This window comes from Anomaloglossus baeobatrachus, chromosome 1, assembly GCF_048569485.1.
Source record: "Anomaloglossus baeobatrachus isolate aAnoBae1 chromosome 1, aAnoBae1.hap1, whole genome shotgun sequence".
NCBI lineage: Eukaryota > Metazoa > Chordata > Amphibia > Anura > Aromobatidae > Anomaloglossus > Anomaloglossus baeobatrachus.
Genome location: NC_134353.1, coordinates 52,183,556 through 52,201,957, shown reverse-complemented (window position 1 = coordinate 52,201,957; position 18,402 = coordinate 52,183,556). Strand labels below are relative to the sequence as shown.

Sequence of the window (18,402 nt, the reverse complement as noted above, 5' to 3'; positions counted from 1 at the left end):
ATAGCAACGCGCTTGGTAGCGATGACGGTGACGTCACCGCTACCACACGCAGCAGCACCGGAATCACGTGATCGGAGCAGCGTTGTTATGGCAACCCGTCGCTTACAGCCGGGAGCCTTTGGTCACTCTCACAGAGTGATTTCTGCACGGAGCAAAGCGTCCTTTCTCTCATGCTGTCTAATGTAGCAGAGCTGCATGTGTTGAGAAAGTAGGCAGAAGAGCAGGATCGTGGAGGGCTGAGAGGGGGTAATAAACATGGAGACCCTAAGTGTGTCTGTGTATTTATTTGTATTAAAGTATTTTTTTTCTGTGTGGTGTTTTTTTTAACCCTTTATTGGAGATTCTTAATGGCCGGGTGAAACTTGCCTGACATTAAGAATCTCTGGCTTAATACTAGCTAGTAAAACAAAGCTAGTATTAACCCTTATTACCCAGCAAGCCACCCAGCTTCAGGGCTGCTGGAAGAGTTGGATACAGCGCCAGATGATGGCGCTTCTATGAAAGCGCCATTTTCCGGGGCGGCTGCGGACTGCAATTCTCAGGAGAGGCGCCCACAAACCTCAGGCTAACCTGTGCTGCGGATTCCAATCCCCAGCTGCCTAGTTGTACCCGACTGGACACAAAAATGGGGCGAAGCCCACGTCGTGTTTTTTTTTTTTAATTTCATAAAATTCATGAATTAATTAAAAAAAGGGCTTCCCTATATTTGTAGTTCCCAGCCAGGTACAAATAGGCAGCCGGGGGTTGGGGGCAGCCCATAGCTGCCTGCTGTATCCTTGTATGCTTTGTATGCTTGTACCTAGCATACAAAAATATGGCGAAGCCCACGTCATTTTTTTGTAGTTTTTTGGACACAAAAAATAAAAAATGCTTCCCTGGATTTTCCATTGCCAGTGAAGGTAACACCAAGCAGTGGGGGTTAGCAGCCAGTAGCTGCTTGGATTACCCTTAGCTAGCAATACAAAAAATGCAGCGGGAGCCCATATATATTTTTTTTAATTATTTATTTAAATAACTAAAAACAAAAAGGGCTTCCCTATATTTTGATTGCCTGACATCACAGTGCTGTAAAAATAAATCTTTAAAAAAAATTACATAGCACTCCGCGGTATTTTTGATGCTCAGCACAGATAAAGCAGACAGCTATGGGTTGCCACCCCTATCTGCCTGGCGTTTCTTTGGCTGGCAATCAAAATACAGGGAAGCCCAATAATTTTTTTTATTTAAAAAATAAATTACGTTGGGTCCCCTTATTTTTGATAGCCAGCTAGGGTAAAGCAGAAGGCTGTAGCCTGAAAACCACAGCTGGCAGCTTTACCGTGGTTGGGGATCCAATGTGGAGGTCACCCCAGGCTCTTTTTTTTATAATTATTTTATAAATAATAATAATTAATTACAAAAAAAAGTGGGGTCCCCCCCAAATTGGATCAGCAGCCAAGGTAAAGCGGACAGCTGTGGTCTGGTATTCTCAGGGTGTGAAGGTCCATAGTTATTGGCCCTTCACAGCCTAAAAATAGCAGGCCGCAGGCGCCCCAGAAGTGGCGCATCCACTAGATGCGCCAATCCTGGAGCTTCACCCCAGCTCATCCCATGCCCTGGTGCAGTGGCAAACGGGGTAATAAATTGGGTTGATACTAGCTGTAAGGTCACCTGACATCAAGCCCAGCAGTTTGTGATGTCATGGCGTCTGTCAGATACCTGACATCACAAACTGTCAGTACTAACAAAAAAAATAGACAAAAAAAAATGTATTTGAAAAAACACTCCCCAAACATTCCCTCTTTCACCAATTTATTGTAAGAAAAAAAATAAGGGGGTCCCTCGACAACTCTGGACCGTCTAGAATATGATGGGGACATCCTCAGGGAACGTATCCCCCATTTTCTAGGAGTGCAGACCCTCCATGTGATGAGTGTGGGTGCAATTTATCTGCACTCACTCTCCCCGGGTCCACAGCAGCAGAGTCCATGTCGTAACGGTTGCTACCATAGCTGCAATTCCCTGCTCATGAGGTAAGGGCAATATTGGTATTTGCTGATATTATTGCTATTCCACCTACTATATATTGGGGATAGGATCTTGGAGATGGAATACCCCTTTAAGTCCAGTTATCCAGCTGAATGAATACTAAACAACAGAGCTCGCTATTTAGATGTGTTTTCTTGTGGTGTATAACGTACTCTCATGTTTGGTAGTTGTTCAGCAGGGCAACTATAAAATCAAATACCTCCATTTGGAAATGTAGTATAGATCTCCTGATCAACTAAGTTCCTTACCTCATGAGCAGGGCATTGCAGTAATAATAATAATTTATTCATTTATATAGCGCTATTAATTCCATAGCGCTTTACATACATTGGGAACACTGTCCCCATTGGGGCTCACAATCTAAATTCCCTATCTGTATGTCTTTGGAGTGTGGGAGGAAACCGGAGAACCCGGAGGAAACCCATGCAAACATGGGTAGAACAAAAACTCCTTGCAGATGGTGTCCTTGGTGGGAATTGAACCCAGGACCTCAGCACTGCAAGACTTCAGTGCTAACCACTGAGCCACCGTGCCGCCCATTTAGCTTACAGATGCATAACCACCACTCACTGTGTCTGAACACAGGAAGCTGAGCTGACAGCCACTCTGTGCATGCGGCAGCGTCTATTGTGAAGGAGAGGGCCGCGGGGGATCAACGCTGCACAGGTACGGTGGGACACCGGGGAACACCGGTGGGGTTATAGGGGGTGATCTGGCAGGGCCTGGGGAGGAGTTTTCTGTCGCATGTGTCATGGCACATGCGACAGAAATCAGAGGAGTAGGGTGAATGCGGCCGGCGCGCTGCTGTGCGCGCGGCCATCTTGGATTTCCGGGAGGGGGTCAGGGGGGCACTTTGGCGACAGCGGGGGACATGAGGGGATCGGGGAGGAGATTTATCTCCCATCTGACATGTTTGTTCATGCCAGATGGGAGATAAATAATTTTTTACAGACGCTGTCATTTACTGTAACGTGATCATCGGTATACGGTGTATACCTGTGATCACGTGAATGGGGACCGGAAAAACCGGCCTAAATCATGATCTCCAGGGTCTCAGCTACCCCCTGAAACCCCAGAGATTTTCTGACGCTGGGGGGCGCTATTCACTTATTTCTGCCTGCTGTTTATAAACGGCAGACCAGAATAACGCTTCATTCACACGACCGATCCGTTTTTGCGATCCGCAAAAAACGGTTCGCTTTTTTTACGAGTGCATCCATGTGGCATCCGTTTCTGTTCCATATACGGTCCGTATGTCATCCGTTTGTCATCCGTGTGCCTTCCGTTTGTTTGCGTACTGCAAAAAAACAGAAGGAGGGAAAGTACATAAATTTACCCAGGATCTGTGACGCCCTGGACCCCCAGGGGTCACAGGTAACAACACACAACACCACACACACCCCCACCCCAGTGAGGCACCAGCAGCCAACAAGTCCTGACCGCCTCCCTCAGGTCTAGCCAGGCACACCAGGTGGGCGGAGCCAGGTGGATAGGCACGCCCTCCGAGGAGTCTGCTGGCCTGAGGCAGGGAAAGGACAAGTGAGTCGAGTAGGGAGAGGAGTAGTGAGAGGAGTAAAAGTGGTGAGCTGAGAGTCAGGGGCCTAGGACGGAGCCTAGGACCCCTTGGAACGGTCAGGCAGGCAGACGGTGGTGGCCGTCTACAGGAGTCCAGTCAGGGACTGAACTGCGGAACCGTAGGGATCGAGAAGAGGGTGGTGACCCTTCGGACCCGAACCGGGGAGCTAACAAGTCAACCGGAGCACCAGGCAGTTTACTCAGACCCCGTTCTAGCCCAGAAGCAACCGGGCTCAGACAAATCTACTGATTGCGGTCTGGACCTCAGGGGTTCATTCCCACCCAAAGTCCCGATAGACGGCAACAGCCCACCGATTCCAGATAAGAGCCACCGCCAAGGGTCAGAGATCCAAAGGGCCAGCGCCTGCGGGCAAAAGGGCTCCTCCAGTACCCAAAAGCCGGGGAGCGGACTACCGTTGCTGAAGCATAGGAGTAACTATAGCAAATTTAAAGGTGCAGGAGAAAAGCGACATCACCAACCTCACTGGGGACACACGCAGCCGGCTGTGGGCACCGATCTACACCGCACTTGGTTTACCACTGACTCTGTGTGGTTTAATCGTGAGTACACTAATCAGGCACCGCGCAGCAAGCGAGCCCCTGCGTCCTGCAACCCCCCCCCCGCTCCTGCCACCTGGCCCGGGGACCAACAAACCCCCTACCCACGGAGGGGTCAACACCTAGCTGCGACCCACCACCGATCCCGGACGAGCCCCCGCACCCTCACCGCAGCGGTGGTGCCCATCACCTCACCACGACCCGTGGGTGGCATCACGAACTGTTACCAGTCACCGCGGCTCCGGCCGTGAAACCGGTCCACCCCAAACCAAACAACCAAACCCCCCCCCCTTTCCAGAGCGACGGGGCCCCAGGTTCGGAGGCGCTCGAGCCACCGACAACCCGAGCCCGGATCCGAGTGGCTCGGCGGAGAGCAGCCGAGCCCCCAGGGCGGTACAGATCCATAGCTTCAACCTACATGAGGCGGTCACATGTTCACTCCAGTGCCATTTTCTACTGCTTTTCACAGCGTAGAGCGCTCTGGTGATTTTCTTTTGCTTGTACACTTCATATCAGTCTTTTCTGTCATTAGAGTGGCAGAAAGACACAATGTCCCACTCTCCTGCATTTTGTAATTTTGCACCCTTTGGTGCCTTTCATGTGGCACTAAGGGGTGCTTAGCCTTGTATTTAGCAAAAAAAAAAGAAAGAAAAAAATGACGTGGGGTTCCACCTATTTTTGTAGCCAGCTAGGGTAAAGCAGACGGCTGCAGCCTGCAGACCACAGCTGGCAGCTTCACCTTGGCTGGTAATCCAAAACTGAGGGCACCCCATGCTGTTATTTTAAATTAAATAAATAATTAAAAAAAAACAAACACGTGGGGGTCCCCCCAAAAGTGCATCACCAGCCAAGGTAAAGTAGACAGCTGGGGTCTGATATTCTCAGACTAGGGAAGTCCATAGTTATTGGACTCTCCCCAGCCTAAAAATAGCAGGCCGCAGCCGCCCCAGAAGTGGCGCATCCATTAGATGCGCCAATCCTGGTGCTTCGCCCCAGCTCATCCCGTGCCCTGGTGCGGTGGCAAACGGGGTAATATATGGGGTTAATACCAGATGTGTAATGTCACCTGGCATCAAGCCCTGGGGTTCATGAGGTCAGGTGTCTATAAGATACCCGACATCACCAACCCAGTCAGTAATAAAAAAAAAAAAAATAGACGACAAACACATTTTTATTTGAAAAAACACTGCCCAAAACATTCCCTCTTTCACCAATTTATTAAAAAGAAAAACAAATCCAGGTCTGCTGTAATCCAAGCGGTTCCCATGACGATCCATACCATAGTCCCTTGTCCCAGTCAATGAAGAACAGAATGTTCCCATTGGCTGGGAGAGCAATGCAGTGACCTGAGCTAACATCAATAGGTAAGACCAGGTCACTGCAGGGCATGACAAGTGCTGCTGTCAGGAGCATAGCGAGGTACATTACCTGCGGTGATGATCTCCTGCACTGCTGATAGCAGACCTGTCACTGACTTCAATGACCTTCACAGCCAAGTATTGCGAGAGCCTGTGATGTCACCGCTAGTGACAGTCTCTGGTCGGCAGAGAGAGGAGGAGATGTGACAAGCGGCGGCCATGGAGGACAGTGACAGCACTGAGGTCGGGAGGGCGGGACTTCATCACCGCAGGTAAGCTGAGCGGGGCCATGTGTGCGGAGTGCGAGGTGGGCGGAGCCAAGCGGGGTAATGTGTGCAGAGTCCCAGGTGGGTGGAGCCAAGCGGGGTAATGTGTGCAGAGTGCCAGGTGGGTGGAGCCAAGCGGGGCCATGTGTGCAGAGTCCCAAGTGGGTGGAGCCATGCGGGGTAATGTGTGCGGAGTGCAAGTGGGGGAAGCCTAGCAGAGCCATGTGTGTGGGCGGCGAAGTGGGTGGAGCCTAGTGGGGCCATGTGTGCGGGCGGCGGAGTGCAAAGTGGGTGGAGCCTAGCGGGGCCATGTGCGCTGAGGACGCCAGTGCCGGGGACTGCATGGCTGGGGACAGGTGTGAGTGTGTGTGTGTGTACATGCTGAGTGCAGCAGGGGGCGGAGCCCAGCGAGGAAGTGTCGGCTCTCTGCACACGTAACTAGGAAAAATATCGGGTTACTAAACAAAGCGCTTTGCTTGGATACCCGATGTTTATCTTGGTTACCAGCTTACCGCAGGCTGCCAGCGATGGCTCCCTGCACACTGTAGCTGTAAAAAGCCCTGCTTTTGCTGATAGTTCGAGTTATGTTTAAGAACGGTTCTGTCGAGCTTTTACAAAAAGCTCGAGTTCGAGTTCTAACTAGAACACCCCCCAAAATCACTCGAACCGCGAACTGGAGAACCACGAACCACGAACCGCACTCAACGCTACATATTACTCCATTTTGGAAACTAGACCCCTCAAGGATTTTATTCAGGGGTATAGTGAGCATTTAGAACCCACAAGTACTTCGCAAAAAAAAATGTTGCTGCTGCATAAAATTTCTCACTTTTAGGCTATGTGCCTACCATCTAGGGACAAAGCATCCCTCCTGTGGAGATGTGAGTGTTTTCCATGGAAGAACACAGCTACTGTGCCCCTGATCCGGGTTTGGGCCCCTGCTTACTTTAGTTGTATTCTCCTAGAGACCACTCTTGTCTGCACAGCATAAATTGACATTCTGAGCCTCAAGAAGCCGTGCCACATATCAATTTAGGCTGCAGAGTAAAAAGCACATTAGGCATGAGATTTCAAAAAATTCTATGCCCTGTGCTTATACTGTACAACGCAGCATTTTGGACACAGCGAAAACACTCTGCATTCCAAATGCTGCAAACCCTAATTGTGGGCACAGTGTCTAAAAAGCAAAAAACCAAAGATGAAAATAATAGTCTAAAAACCTAAGATAGATAAAGGTCTTAACCCTAGAACGCATACCTGGGGCCTCGCAGGCCTGCTAGGTCATTTGTTTTCTATGGTAGATTGAATTGCTTGCGCGTTCTAGGGTTAATACATATATAATGTCCCACCCCTCTACATGTTCTAAGCTGGCACTCTTTGGTGTCTTTCATGTGGCACTAAAGTGTGTTTAGACTTTTATTTTGCAAAAAAATAAATAAAAAACGACGTGTAGTTCCCCTTATTTTTGATAGCTAGCTAGGGTAAAGCAGATGGCTGCAGCCCACAGCTGGCAGCTTTACCTTGGCTGGTAATCCAAAACTGAGGTCACCCACACTTTTTTTTTATTTAATAAATTAAAACAAAGAAAAACTCTGTGTGCTCCCCCAAATTGGGTTACCAGCCAAAGTGAAGCAGACAGCTGGGGTCTGGTATTCTCAGGGTGGGAAAGGCCATGTTTATTTGGTTCTTCCCAGACTAAAAATTGCAGGCCTCAGCTGCCCCAGAAATGGCACACATTAATTCGCCCCCACTCATCCCGTTGCCCTGGTGTGGTGCATACTGAGTAATATAAGGGGTTGATACCAGCTGTGTGATGTCAGCTGGCATCAAGCCCACGGGTTAGTAATGGTGACGCATCTGTCAGCTACCCGTTACAAATACAGTCAGTAATAAAAAAAAAAAAAGTAATAAAGATTATTTATTTTATTTGGAAAAAACACTCCAACAAATTGGTAAAAGAGGGAATGTGTTTAAAAAAAAAAAAAACTGGTCCGCCATAATCCATTTTGGACCTCCAATGTCGACATGTCGAGTTCAGGATATGGGGTTCACACTCAGCGAATGCATCCTCCCCTTTTCTGGAAGTACAGGGACTCCATGTGAGGAGTGCGCCTTCAGTGATCTTAGTGAGATTACTGCAGGCACACTCCTGGGGTCACACCGGGTGCAGTGCCAACTGCAGTAACCTCAGTGATGTAATTTCACTGAAGTCACTGCAGGCTCTCTGCTCATGCGCCAGCCAGTTTTTCAGAAGATGAGGAGAGGGAGGGGTTGCGGGGGACTCTTCTATTGAAGGAAGTACCGTGGGAGGACGGGGTGACCTGGGGATATCAATCAGAGGAGGAGTATGATTGCAGCAGGCACAAAACTCATGTGCTCGCTATTTTAGATGATCAGGAGGGGAGGGGGACCGGAGGGGGACCTTGTCCACACCAGGGGATTGGGGGGGGGGAGGACATTTCCCCCCCCCCCCATCTGACAGATAAGAAATATTTTCTTTTTTTACCGGCACTGCAGTGTCGTTCTATACTATACAATGGCGAACATGTAAAAAGTCAGTCAGGTGACCAGGGATCAAAGAAACCGACCCAGATCGCAATCTCCAGGGTGTCTGCTACCCCGGTAGCTGAAACCCCAGAGATTTCTGATGCTGGGGAGGAGCTATTCCCTTATTCCTCAGCGTCGCTTTTAAACGGAGCTCAGGAAAAAGGCCCCTTAACTGCAGCCGTTAAAAGACATATCAATAAGTCGTTAAGGGGTTACGCAAGCTAAAAAAAATAAAAATGTTAAACAATAATTGCTATAAAGTGGATAGGAGATAGTTACAAGATAAAAAGTTGAAAGATCTAAAAATCCCTTTAACACAAACCGGTCTGCTGGTGTGGCTTCCACCACTGGGGATGATGTGGTGACCGTAGATGGGCTATCGCCACCTTTCTTCCCTAGAGCCGGGCGATCACCTTCTCCACCTTTAGCTGTGACAGCATCAGTCTTTTTGGTTTCTGGTCTGTGCTTTCTTCTCCGGTGAAAGTTCCCATTGTCAAATATGTTTTCATAGTTAGGATCCAGAATCCAATAATTGCCTTACCTAAACAGTGTTAAAAAATACATAAAAAATATAATGTTATATAAACAATTCATTTTATGTTTTAATACCTAAAATCATCATTATACAAAATATTTAAAATCAATTTTTTTGTTGCTTTTTTTTTTATACTGCAGAAAAAAAAAGTGGAATAAAATTTAAAAAGTTGAACCGAAAAAAAAAAAATGGTATTACTGAAAACTACATCTTGTACCGCAAAAAACAGGCCATCACATGGCTCCATCAGTGGAAAAATAAGTTATAGCAGTCAGAATACAGTAATGCAAAAAATATATATTTTTTTAAATTAGTTTTGTGTAAAAGCGGCAAAACATAAAAAATAAATAAATAAATAAATGGGTCAGTACGATTACATCAATACTACAAGGAATAAACCTGTTATTTTTTATCAAACTGTGAATGGCATAAAAAAATTTGCAAAAAACAATTCCTAAATTGCTGTTTCATGTTATTCTATTTACCAAAATGAGAAAAAAAAAATCAAAAAATGTTATGTGCCCGAAAATGGTACCAATAGAAATGGCAACTTGTCCCGCAAGAAACAAAACCTCACATGGATGGCTTTTCAAATGCAACATGGCATCCACTATCTAATTACAGACAATTGTGTGCTCTAACATTCAAAATGGCGCTCCTTCCCTTCAGAGCCCTGCCATGTGCTCAAATAGTAGAATTCCACCACATATAAGGTATCTGTGTACTCAGGAAAAAAAAAATGCACCATCAAATTTTTTTTGTGAGATTTCTTCTGATACCCTTGGGAAAAAAAAAGCTATCTGGTTGAAGTAACAATTTTGTGGTAAAAATGTATTTTTTTTATTTTCATGGCTCAACGTTACAAACTTCTGTGAAGTCCTTGGAGGTTCAAGGTGCTCAAACATCTAGATCTATTCCTTGAGGGGTCAAAATGGGGTCACTTGTGGGCGACCTCCACTGTTTAGACCTCTCAACTGATCTCTAAACGCAACTTGGCATCTACTAACGATTCCAGCCAATTATACTTTCAAAAACGCGAATGGCGCTGCTTCCATTCCAAGCCCTGCCATGCATCAAAAAAAATGATTTCCACCACATATGAGGTATCTGTGTATTCAGGAGACATTGCACAATACATTTTATGGTGTATTTTCTCCTGAATCACTTGTGAAAATGCAAAATTTGAGGCTAAATTAAAGTTTTTGTGGGAAAAAGTAACATTTTCATTTTTTCCCACATTGCCTTGGTTCCTGTAAAGAACCTAAATGGTTAATAAACTTCTTGTGTGAGGGGTGACGTTTTTAGAATGGGGTCACTTTTGGGTATTTTTGTCATCTAGACCTTTCAAAGTCACTTCAAATATGATGTGGTCCATAATAAAATGATTTTGTAAATTTTGTTGGAAAAATGAGAAATTGCTGATGAACTTTGAACCCTTCTAACTTCCTAACAAAAAAAGTTTCAGAAATTGTGCTGATTTAAAGTAGACATGTGGGGAATGTAATTTAGTAACATAACTTTCTGGTTTAACTGCATAAAAATTTAAAAAAAGTTTCAAAATTGCAAAAATTTCATGAAATTTCCGATATTTTCAAAAACGTAAAAGATATGGTCTTTTACCCCTATCCTGATGTACAATATGTCATGGAGAAAATCTCAGAATCACTGGGATCCGTTGAAGCATTCCAGAGTTATAACCTGTCAAATTGACATTGGTCAGAAATGAAAAAATTGGCCTGGTCATGAAGGCAAAAACAGGCGCAGAAGGGTTAACCAAAAGGTTTGTTGAAGGTGTATAGTTCGCAATTTCAATATTGGCCATCATTGGTGTTGAATGTGAGTTCTGCTGGTGGTACACGCTACCATTTCCATAATATCCTTCCATCTCTGTAGTCGCCTGAGTAGTGATAGGTGGACCCCCTGATGTTCGTGTTTGGGAGACTTGCACGATCTTTTTGTAAAGTTCAAGTTCAGGTTCTGAGATAACGCAAACTTGCATCCGAACCCCGAGCCTGGACTTTACAATTATGGGATAGGGCAGGGGGCAGGGGTCTGTAAAATAAAGAATATATAGTTTAATAATAAATATTGTCCTTATACTTACCACTCCCGCGACGCGTCCTGCAGACTCTGTCGCCCGGTCGCTTCTGCTTCTGGGTCCGATCATTAACTTCGGGTGGTAGTCACTGCACTGCTCATCACTTGGCAGTCTTCGGCTATTTTCAGCAGTGTTCATGGTGAAGTCAGGGTTCATCCGAGTCCATGACTCATGGACTCGATTGAACTTTAACTGTCACTGTGTGAGTCTTGCATCAGTATCACCCAACACAGGACACACTCCTGACAGGAGCGCCTCAGCTGCATGGAAATACATGCAGCTAACCCGCTCCTGTAAGCAGAGTGTGCGCCATGCCGCGTGATACCAATGCGAGACTCGCACAGTGACAGTCCATGGCGTATGGACTCTGATGAATCCTGACATCATCGTGAACACTGCCGAAAAAAAGCCAAAAACTGCCAAGTGATGAGCAGTGCAGTGAATACCATCAAAAGTTAACGATTGGAACCGGATAAAGAAACGGCCATGAGACAGAGGCTGCAGGACGCGTCGCAGGTGCGGTAAGTGTAATCAATGTTTTTTACTAATATGCTTTTTTTATAGTCCCTAGAACCAAACTGTAACATGAGCTTCCCAGGAGAACTAGTGTTCAGGATCGTGTGCACGAACACTATGTGTTCAGTACGGACCTTGAACTTTACAGTTCGGGTTCACCTATCACTACTCCTGAAAACTTTCTGGATGAGTTTGATGAAGTCTTGTAGATCTGTGATGAGCTGGAAGTTGAGTTGAGCTAATTCTCTTCTTTGAAACATTCACAAATTAAGATGCTTCTGGCCACAGGTGTCTAATGGCTTTGGAGTGCGGTCTTTATACTTCTCCGGAGTATAGATCCACCCTTACCAAGGCCGGTGATTGGTGTGCTTTTGCATACTGTTTGCTTTTTTTCTCAACATCCATTTGGAATCATCATTTAAAAAAAATGAGCAAAGTGAAGGGCCAATCACCAAAGAGGCTCCGGAGAATATATATATATATTTTTTTTAATTTTTTATTTATTTTTTATTCATTATTCTACTAATTATCTGCAGCTGCATTTCAAGCTTTTTTTTCCCCCTACCTGTATTAAAGTGTGAAATAAAAGTAAAAATTGTTAATAAAGGAGAGTTCTTCACATGGGAATCTCAAAAATTTACCACCTTTATGTCAATTACAAAATGTATAAAAATATGTAAATCATCCTTTAGTTAAGGAGCTGAAATTCTAGAAATTTGTTATTAATAATTAACTAGTAATAGCGCAATGATAGCATACTTATTTTTTTATTAATGTAAGATAATAAACCTTAAATATTACACTGCATAACAATTAGTCTCCTAAAATTAAGGGGTTTTTTTTTGTTTCTTTCTTAAAGAAAAAATAATTAAATTTGAAGAAATTGTTAAATTAATTAATTTGATCATAAGCATACTATTATACGCATCATACTTGTAATTTGCTTTTTTCCCCACAGTTGCATTTACCATGCAATATTTTTATATTTTTTTTTAACAATGTAAATAAAAAATTTAATAGAACAACATTTTGTTTGATAATCACGTCACACAAAATACTAAAATATATCTACACTATGAAATTCACATTACTGCTTTGATCCAATAAAAGATAAATCATCTATGTACCGGCTCTGTGTCTCTTTTCTATGTAGTTTTATAGATTAATAGATATGGATCAGAATTTAACGCTGAATCTTAATTTTTATTTTTAATCATTACACTGTACAATATAAGTCAGTTAGCTTCTAATATGATTTTTTTTTTAAAACAATGTAAAACAAACATTTGCAAATATTTAAAATACAGATCTATAAAGATGCCATCTATACTGATATCATCAATTTTGATAAAGGAAATCTCAGGTTTTTTTTAACAGTTTTTTTTAAATATTTAAGAATTATTATTTTTTTTTTTTAAATACAGTCTTGTAACCAGAGATGTGTGATCGTGAAATATCTTGGTTTCGATTATGCTATCCGAATACATAGTTCTATTCCAGTATACGTCACGAATAATGAACCTAATACAAATCAAGGGGGAGTCCGAACATTTTTCTGGGAAATCTTCAAGGAAAATACTTGGGTTCCCCATTGGCTTGCATTAGATTAGATATTAGTGACGAACACCGGAATAGTACATGTTTTTGCGGATAACATAATCCGAATATTTCATTATTTACGAAGATCTAGTCGTAACCTTTAAATTAGACTTTGTACACACCAGTGTTTTTTCCATGATTATTACAAATTATATCCAGAGCAGATGAGACCGATGTCCACATGATTGAAGAGGGAATTGCCATTCAACTTTTTGGTTGGAAGCTAATTTTGGTCCTGCAATATAAAAGTGAAAGAGAAAATGCAGGTCACCAATCCTGCTGTTCACCGCTCTCCATTTGGACCCAGCGCACGGAAGGCTTGGCTGCCAATATTCAGAAATGAAGAAAGAAAAAACGTCCAGCGCAGTCCTCAAATTGTAGAATAAAAGTCCAAAAATGTATTGAAGTAATTTCATAAAAACGTTCGATGGGGTCCTAAACTTATCTATTCATTCTGCTGACCGCTATACTTTTCAGAAATTACTTCAATACATTTTTGGATTTTTATTCTACAATTTGAGGACTGCGCTTGACGTTTTTTCTTTCTTCATTGCGTATTGCAGTTGCGTCCAAAATGCTGCGCTGCACAGTACAAACATAGCGGACAGGATTTCTTGAAATCTCGTGCCCACTGTGCGTGTCCTGCCCGAGCAAAAACTGACCTGTAGATCATGTTTCTAGACCCAGCATGTCAATTGTTTGCTGCGGAATCACATGCGTCCTCCATAAGGAAAACACAATAATAATAATCTTTATTTCTATAGCGCCAACATATTCCGCAGCACTTTACAATTCAGGAGGCTCATATACATATCATATACATAAACATATACAAACAAGTAACAATTATAGAAGATACAATATTTAAAGGGAAAAAAAGGCAACCCTGCTCATGAGAGCTTACAATCTACAATGAGATGGAGGGAGGGGCAAGGTACAAGTGCTTATTTACAATGACAATCCAGCTATCTCAAGGAAATGGGGGATAGATAATTGCTTCCTGGACCAGTTAGCCACAGCCTTAAGATGCATTTGGGTGCTATGGAGTTTGACGTGGGGTTATGTTCTGAGAAGTTGTAGAGGGATTAGGTGAAATTAGTTTGGCTAGGGAGTGTGATAGGCCGCCCTAAAAAGATGCGTTTTTAGGGAGCGTCTGAAGCGGAGTAAGTTGTGATTTGTCCTAACTTCTTGTGGTAGAGCGTTCCAGAGGTTTGGTGCAGCTCGGGAAAAGTCTTGGATTCGGGAGTGGGAGGTTCGAATTAGTGTGGATGTTAGTCGAAAGTCATTTGTAGAGCGTAGAGAATGGGTGGGATGATAGACAGAGAGGAGGGTGGAGATGTAGGGGGGAGCCGCACTGTGGAGAGCTTTGTGGGTGAGAACAAGCAGTTTGAATTGGATCCTGTGATATATGGGCAGCCAGTGCAATGACTGGCAAAGAGCAGAGGCATCCGAGTAGCGGTTAGCCAGATAGGTGACCCTGGCTGCTGCATTAAGGATGGACTGTAGAGGAGATAGTCTAGTTAGGGGGAGACCAATTAATAGAGACAAGGACACCATAGCGCACTGAAGCCTGATCGTAGGTACAAGCAGCTGTGGTCTCCTGCGGAGGAGACGCGTGGCCCCGCAGGTCAGGACCCACTGCATCCAGGACGCAGGGAGTCCTGATCGTGGGCACATACCCTTAAGACAAATTTATCCACCTAGTTGTGCAAGTCTATTACAGCTAGGAATAACGTTTTGAGAGCCCCTGCAGAATGCAAAATTCACACCCATATAGGAAGCATGACCTTTAGCAGCCATTGTATACTTTTGGCCCTCTCTGACCACCAGTTAAATACAAAAGGTATTCGCTTCAGTTGTATAAGCCACACCTGTGATTCTTACCTGCACTCATATGTAAACTATGACCAGAGGAAGTCTCCACAGTCTCCGCAGGGGGTCAGCATCTACTTCATCCACTGATCAGAGGTGCAGCAAGGATGGGGTTCAAAAAATATGTGCATATATAAATCTACAAAGAATATAAAATTAAACAAAATATAAAAGTATAAACAAATCAAAGACTTAAACTAATTAGGTTTACAAAAATTATATGTAAAGACTTGCTTAAAATATACATATGCATAGAAATAAATAAAAATGAAAAAAAAACAACAAATTATATAAGTAAAAGACAAATGCATTAGGTTTTCAATAATGCAAAATATTTTTTAAAATATATATCTGTAAAAATAAAATGTCAATGAAATAAAAATAAAATAAAACAAGAAATACATTCAGTTTATAATAGTTTCATGTTTAAAATATGCATATGAATAAATGTATAAAAAAGAAACAAACCTCTAAAAATAAAGTTAATTTAAATAAAAGACTTACAGTTAGTGATGAGCGGACCCATGGATATTCTGGTTTGCTGAATCAGCACAAACTAAAAAAAAATAAAAAAAAATTAAAAAAGTCCAGTTTGGGAACCGAACTTAACGCCAAACGACAAACCCCTTACAAGGCAATGGGGACCCAGAGTTGTGTTGTAAAATGATTGTAGTAAGGATTAGGGGGCTTCAAGGAAGCTAAATGGGGGTAAGAGCAGGACAATTGCCCTACAAACAAATGTGGAGAGGTAAATGACTTAAATGGCTTCTGTCACCATAGCAACTATGGTTATATGGCAAGTAAATTCAGAAACTAAAAATGTCAAGGTTGTGTTCACCTGTCCTGTAATGATCTATTTGTTATGAATTTATTGGAGGACTAATAATGGATCCGCTAACAGATGATACAAACGGATCACTTTAACTGATCTTTTAATGGACCTGTTATTGGATTCATTATCAATTTTATATAGCTAACTAGATAGAGAGAGAGAGATAGATGTGCAATACATTCATAATGTCAAAAATCATGATTACTTACCGGTAATGTTTTTTTCCAGAACCACGACAGCGCCACTAGAGAAAGAGGGTCCACCCATCTTTAGGATAGGAATCCCACTAAAATAAGAGTGGCACCTCTCCACTGCATCTGTTAGATTACAGAGCAGAGAGACGAATACCAGAAAAGCAATATTAATTTACCAACACCAAAATGCCCAACACCACTAACTCTGAAAGGCAATATATGAGTAACAACGTAAATAAGCGGTGGGAAGCAGTGGCGCTGTCATGGTTCTGGAAAAAACCCTTAGGGCGGCTTTGCACGTTGCGACATCGCATGTGCGATGTCGGTGGGGGTCAAATCGAAAGTGACGCACATCCGGCGTCACTTTCGACATCGTACTGTGTAAATGCTAGATGATACGATGAACGAGCGCAAAAACGTCGTTATCGTATCATCGTTGCATTCACCGACATTTCCATATTGCCGGTGCCGCGACAGGTACGATGTTGTTCCTCATTCCTGCGGCAGCACACATCACTGTGTGTGAAGCCGCAGGAGCGAGGAACATCTCCTTACCTGCCGCCGGCGGCTATGCAGAAGGACGGAAGTGGGCGGGATGTTTACATCCTGCTCATCTCCGCCCCTCCGCCGCTATTGGCCACCTGCCGTGTGACATAGCTATGACGCCGCACGGCCCGCCCCCTTAGGAAGGAGGCGGGTCGCCGGCCAGAGCGATGGTCACAGGGCAGGTGAGTGCATGTGAAGCTGGCGTAGCGATAATTTTCGCTACGCCAGCTATCACACGATATCGTACCTGCAACGGGGGCGGGGACTATCGCGTGCGACATCGCAGCATCGGCTTGCGATGTCGCAACGTGCAAAGCACGCCTTACCGGTAAGTAATCATGATTTTTCCCTTTACCACGGCAGCACCACCAGAGAGATTCGGAAGACAAACACCATTAGGGACGGATCACAGCCTGTAGAACCCTTCTACCAAATGTCATATCAGACGTATCGCAAAGATCTAGCTGGTAGTGCTTAAAAGAATGTGGTCAAAGAAGACCAAGTTGTTCCCCTAAAAATCTGTTCCAGTGGCACATCCAGAACAGGAGGTCAAGACAGATCTGGTAAAATGTGCTGTAACACCTTTTGGCACTGGTCAACCCTGAGCTACATATGCCTCTCTAATTGCCTCCTTGACCCATCGAGCAATAGACCCCTTAGATGCTGAACAGCCCTTTCTAGAACCCTGGAAACAGACAAACAACACCTGACTTTTCCTCCAAGGTTTTGTAACCTCTAGATACAGAAGACAGGCAGGGTCTCTACAAAGGATGACCCTTTCATCCCTAATCTGATTATATGGAGGGTTGATCGAGAGAGCTTGAAGGTCACTAACCCTCCGACCAAGGTCAGTACAATGAGGAGAGCTACTTTAAGAGTTAGGATCTGAACCAAAGAGTTGGAAATAGATGCTTTAATGGGGGCACCATTTGAGCCCAACACCAAATTTAGACCCCAGAAGAGAAAATCTAAACAAGAGACAGGCGTCCTTCTCTGACAGGAGGAAATTAATCTCTTTACCCATCCATTATCTGCCAAATTGTAATTATAAAGCACCCCCAACGCTGATACCTTCACATTTAGAGTACTGGCTGATCACCCCAAATCCAGAACATCCTGAAGAAACTCCAGAATCGTATGTACTGGGGCATCCTCCCTGAGGCAACATCGTGTAGATGACAGAAATATTTTCTATACCCTGGTATCCAGGCCGTCGGATGGAGGCCTTAAACCTGAGGATGAAGGAGAGGGCCCTGGGAGAGGAGATCCGGTCTCTCCAGCAGGATCCAAGGATCTGCCACGGACAGCTCCTGAGCCAATAGATCCATGGTCTCCTGGGCCAGAAGGGGGCTATTAGGATGATATGAGCCCCATCCTCTTAGACTTTTCGTAACAACGTCGGCGCTAAGACTAAGGGAGGGAAGGCATAGAGGAGACCCAACGGCCATGTAATTTGAAAGGCATCCACCACCCAAGGCCTGTCGTTGGGATTCAGGGAGCAAAACCTGGCCACCTTTCTGCTGGATCTGGTAGCAAACAGATCCAAAACCGGGGTCCCCCCCAAAAGGCCTAGTATGCTGCTGAAGACCTTTGTGAAGACACCACTCCCCCTGACTAGAGCTATGAGCGACAATAAGTGGACTTGAGCTAGGGAAAATATGTGATAAGCTAGCTGCATGAGGGAGGTCGACCATGTACCCCCCTGGTGATTAATGTAGGACACAGCTACACTGTTGTCTGATAGTAGGTCACCATGTATGAATTCTAACAGAGGAAAAAAGGTGTGTAGAGCTTTCCCTATAGCGCACAGTTCCCTGAAGTTGGAATAACCCCGTCTTTCTAAGGGACTCCACCCCCCCTTTTGCTACATGACTCCAG

General features: G+C 44.2%; 1 protein-coding gene across 1 annotated transcript in view; it reads right to left on the bottom strand.

Annotated features, from left to right (window-relative positions):
• The window catches only part of LOC142258200 (forkhead box protein I1c-like), a 36,773-nt gene extending 19,081 nt beyond the window's left edge, over positions 1-17,692 (bottom strand). Inside the window, exons 1-2 of the mRNA XM_075331088.1 lie at positions 17,596-17,692; positions 8,746-8,873 (exon numbers count right to left, since the gene is read on the bottom strand). Of these exons, the coding sequence (XP_075187203.1) occupies positions 8,746-8,873; positions 17,596-17,692 (225 nt within the window). The remainder of the gene's footprint in view (positions 1-8,745; positions 8,874-17,595) is intronic.
• Between the last annotated feature and the right edge of the window lie 710 nt (positions 17,693-18,402).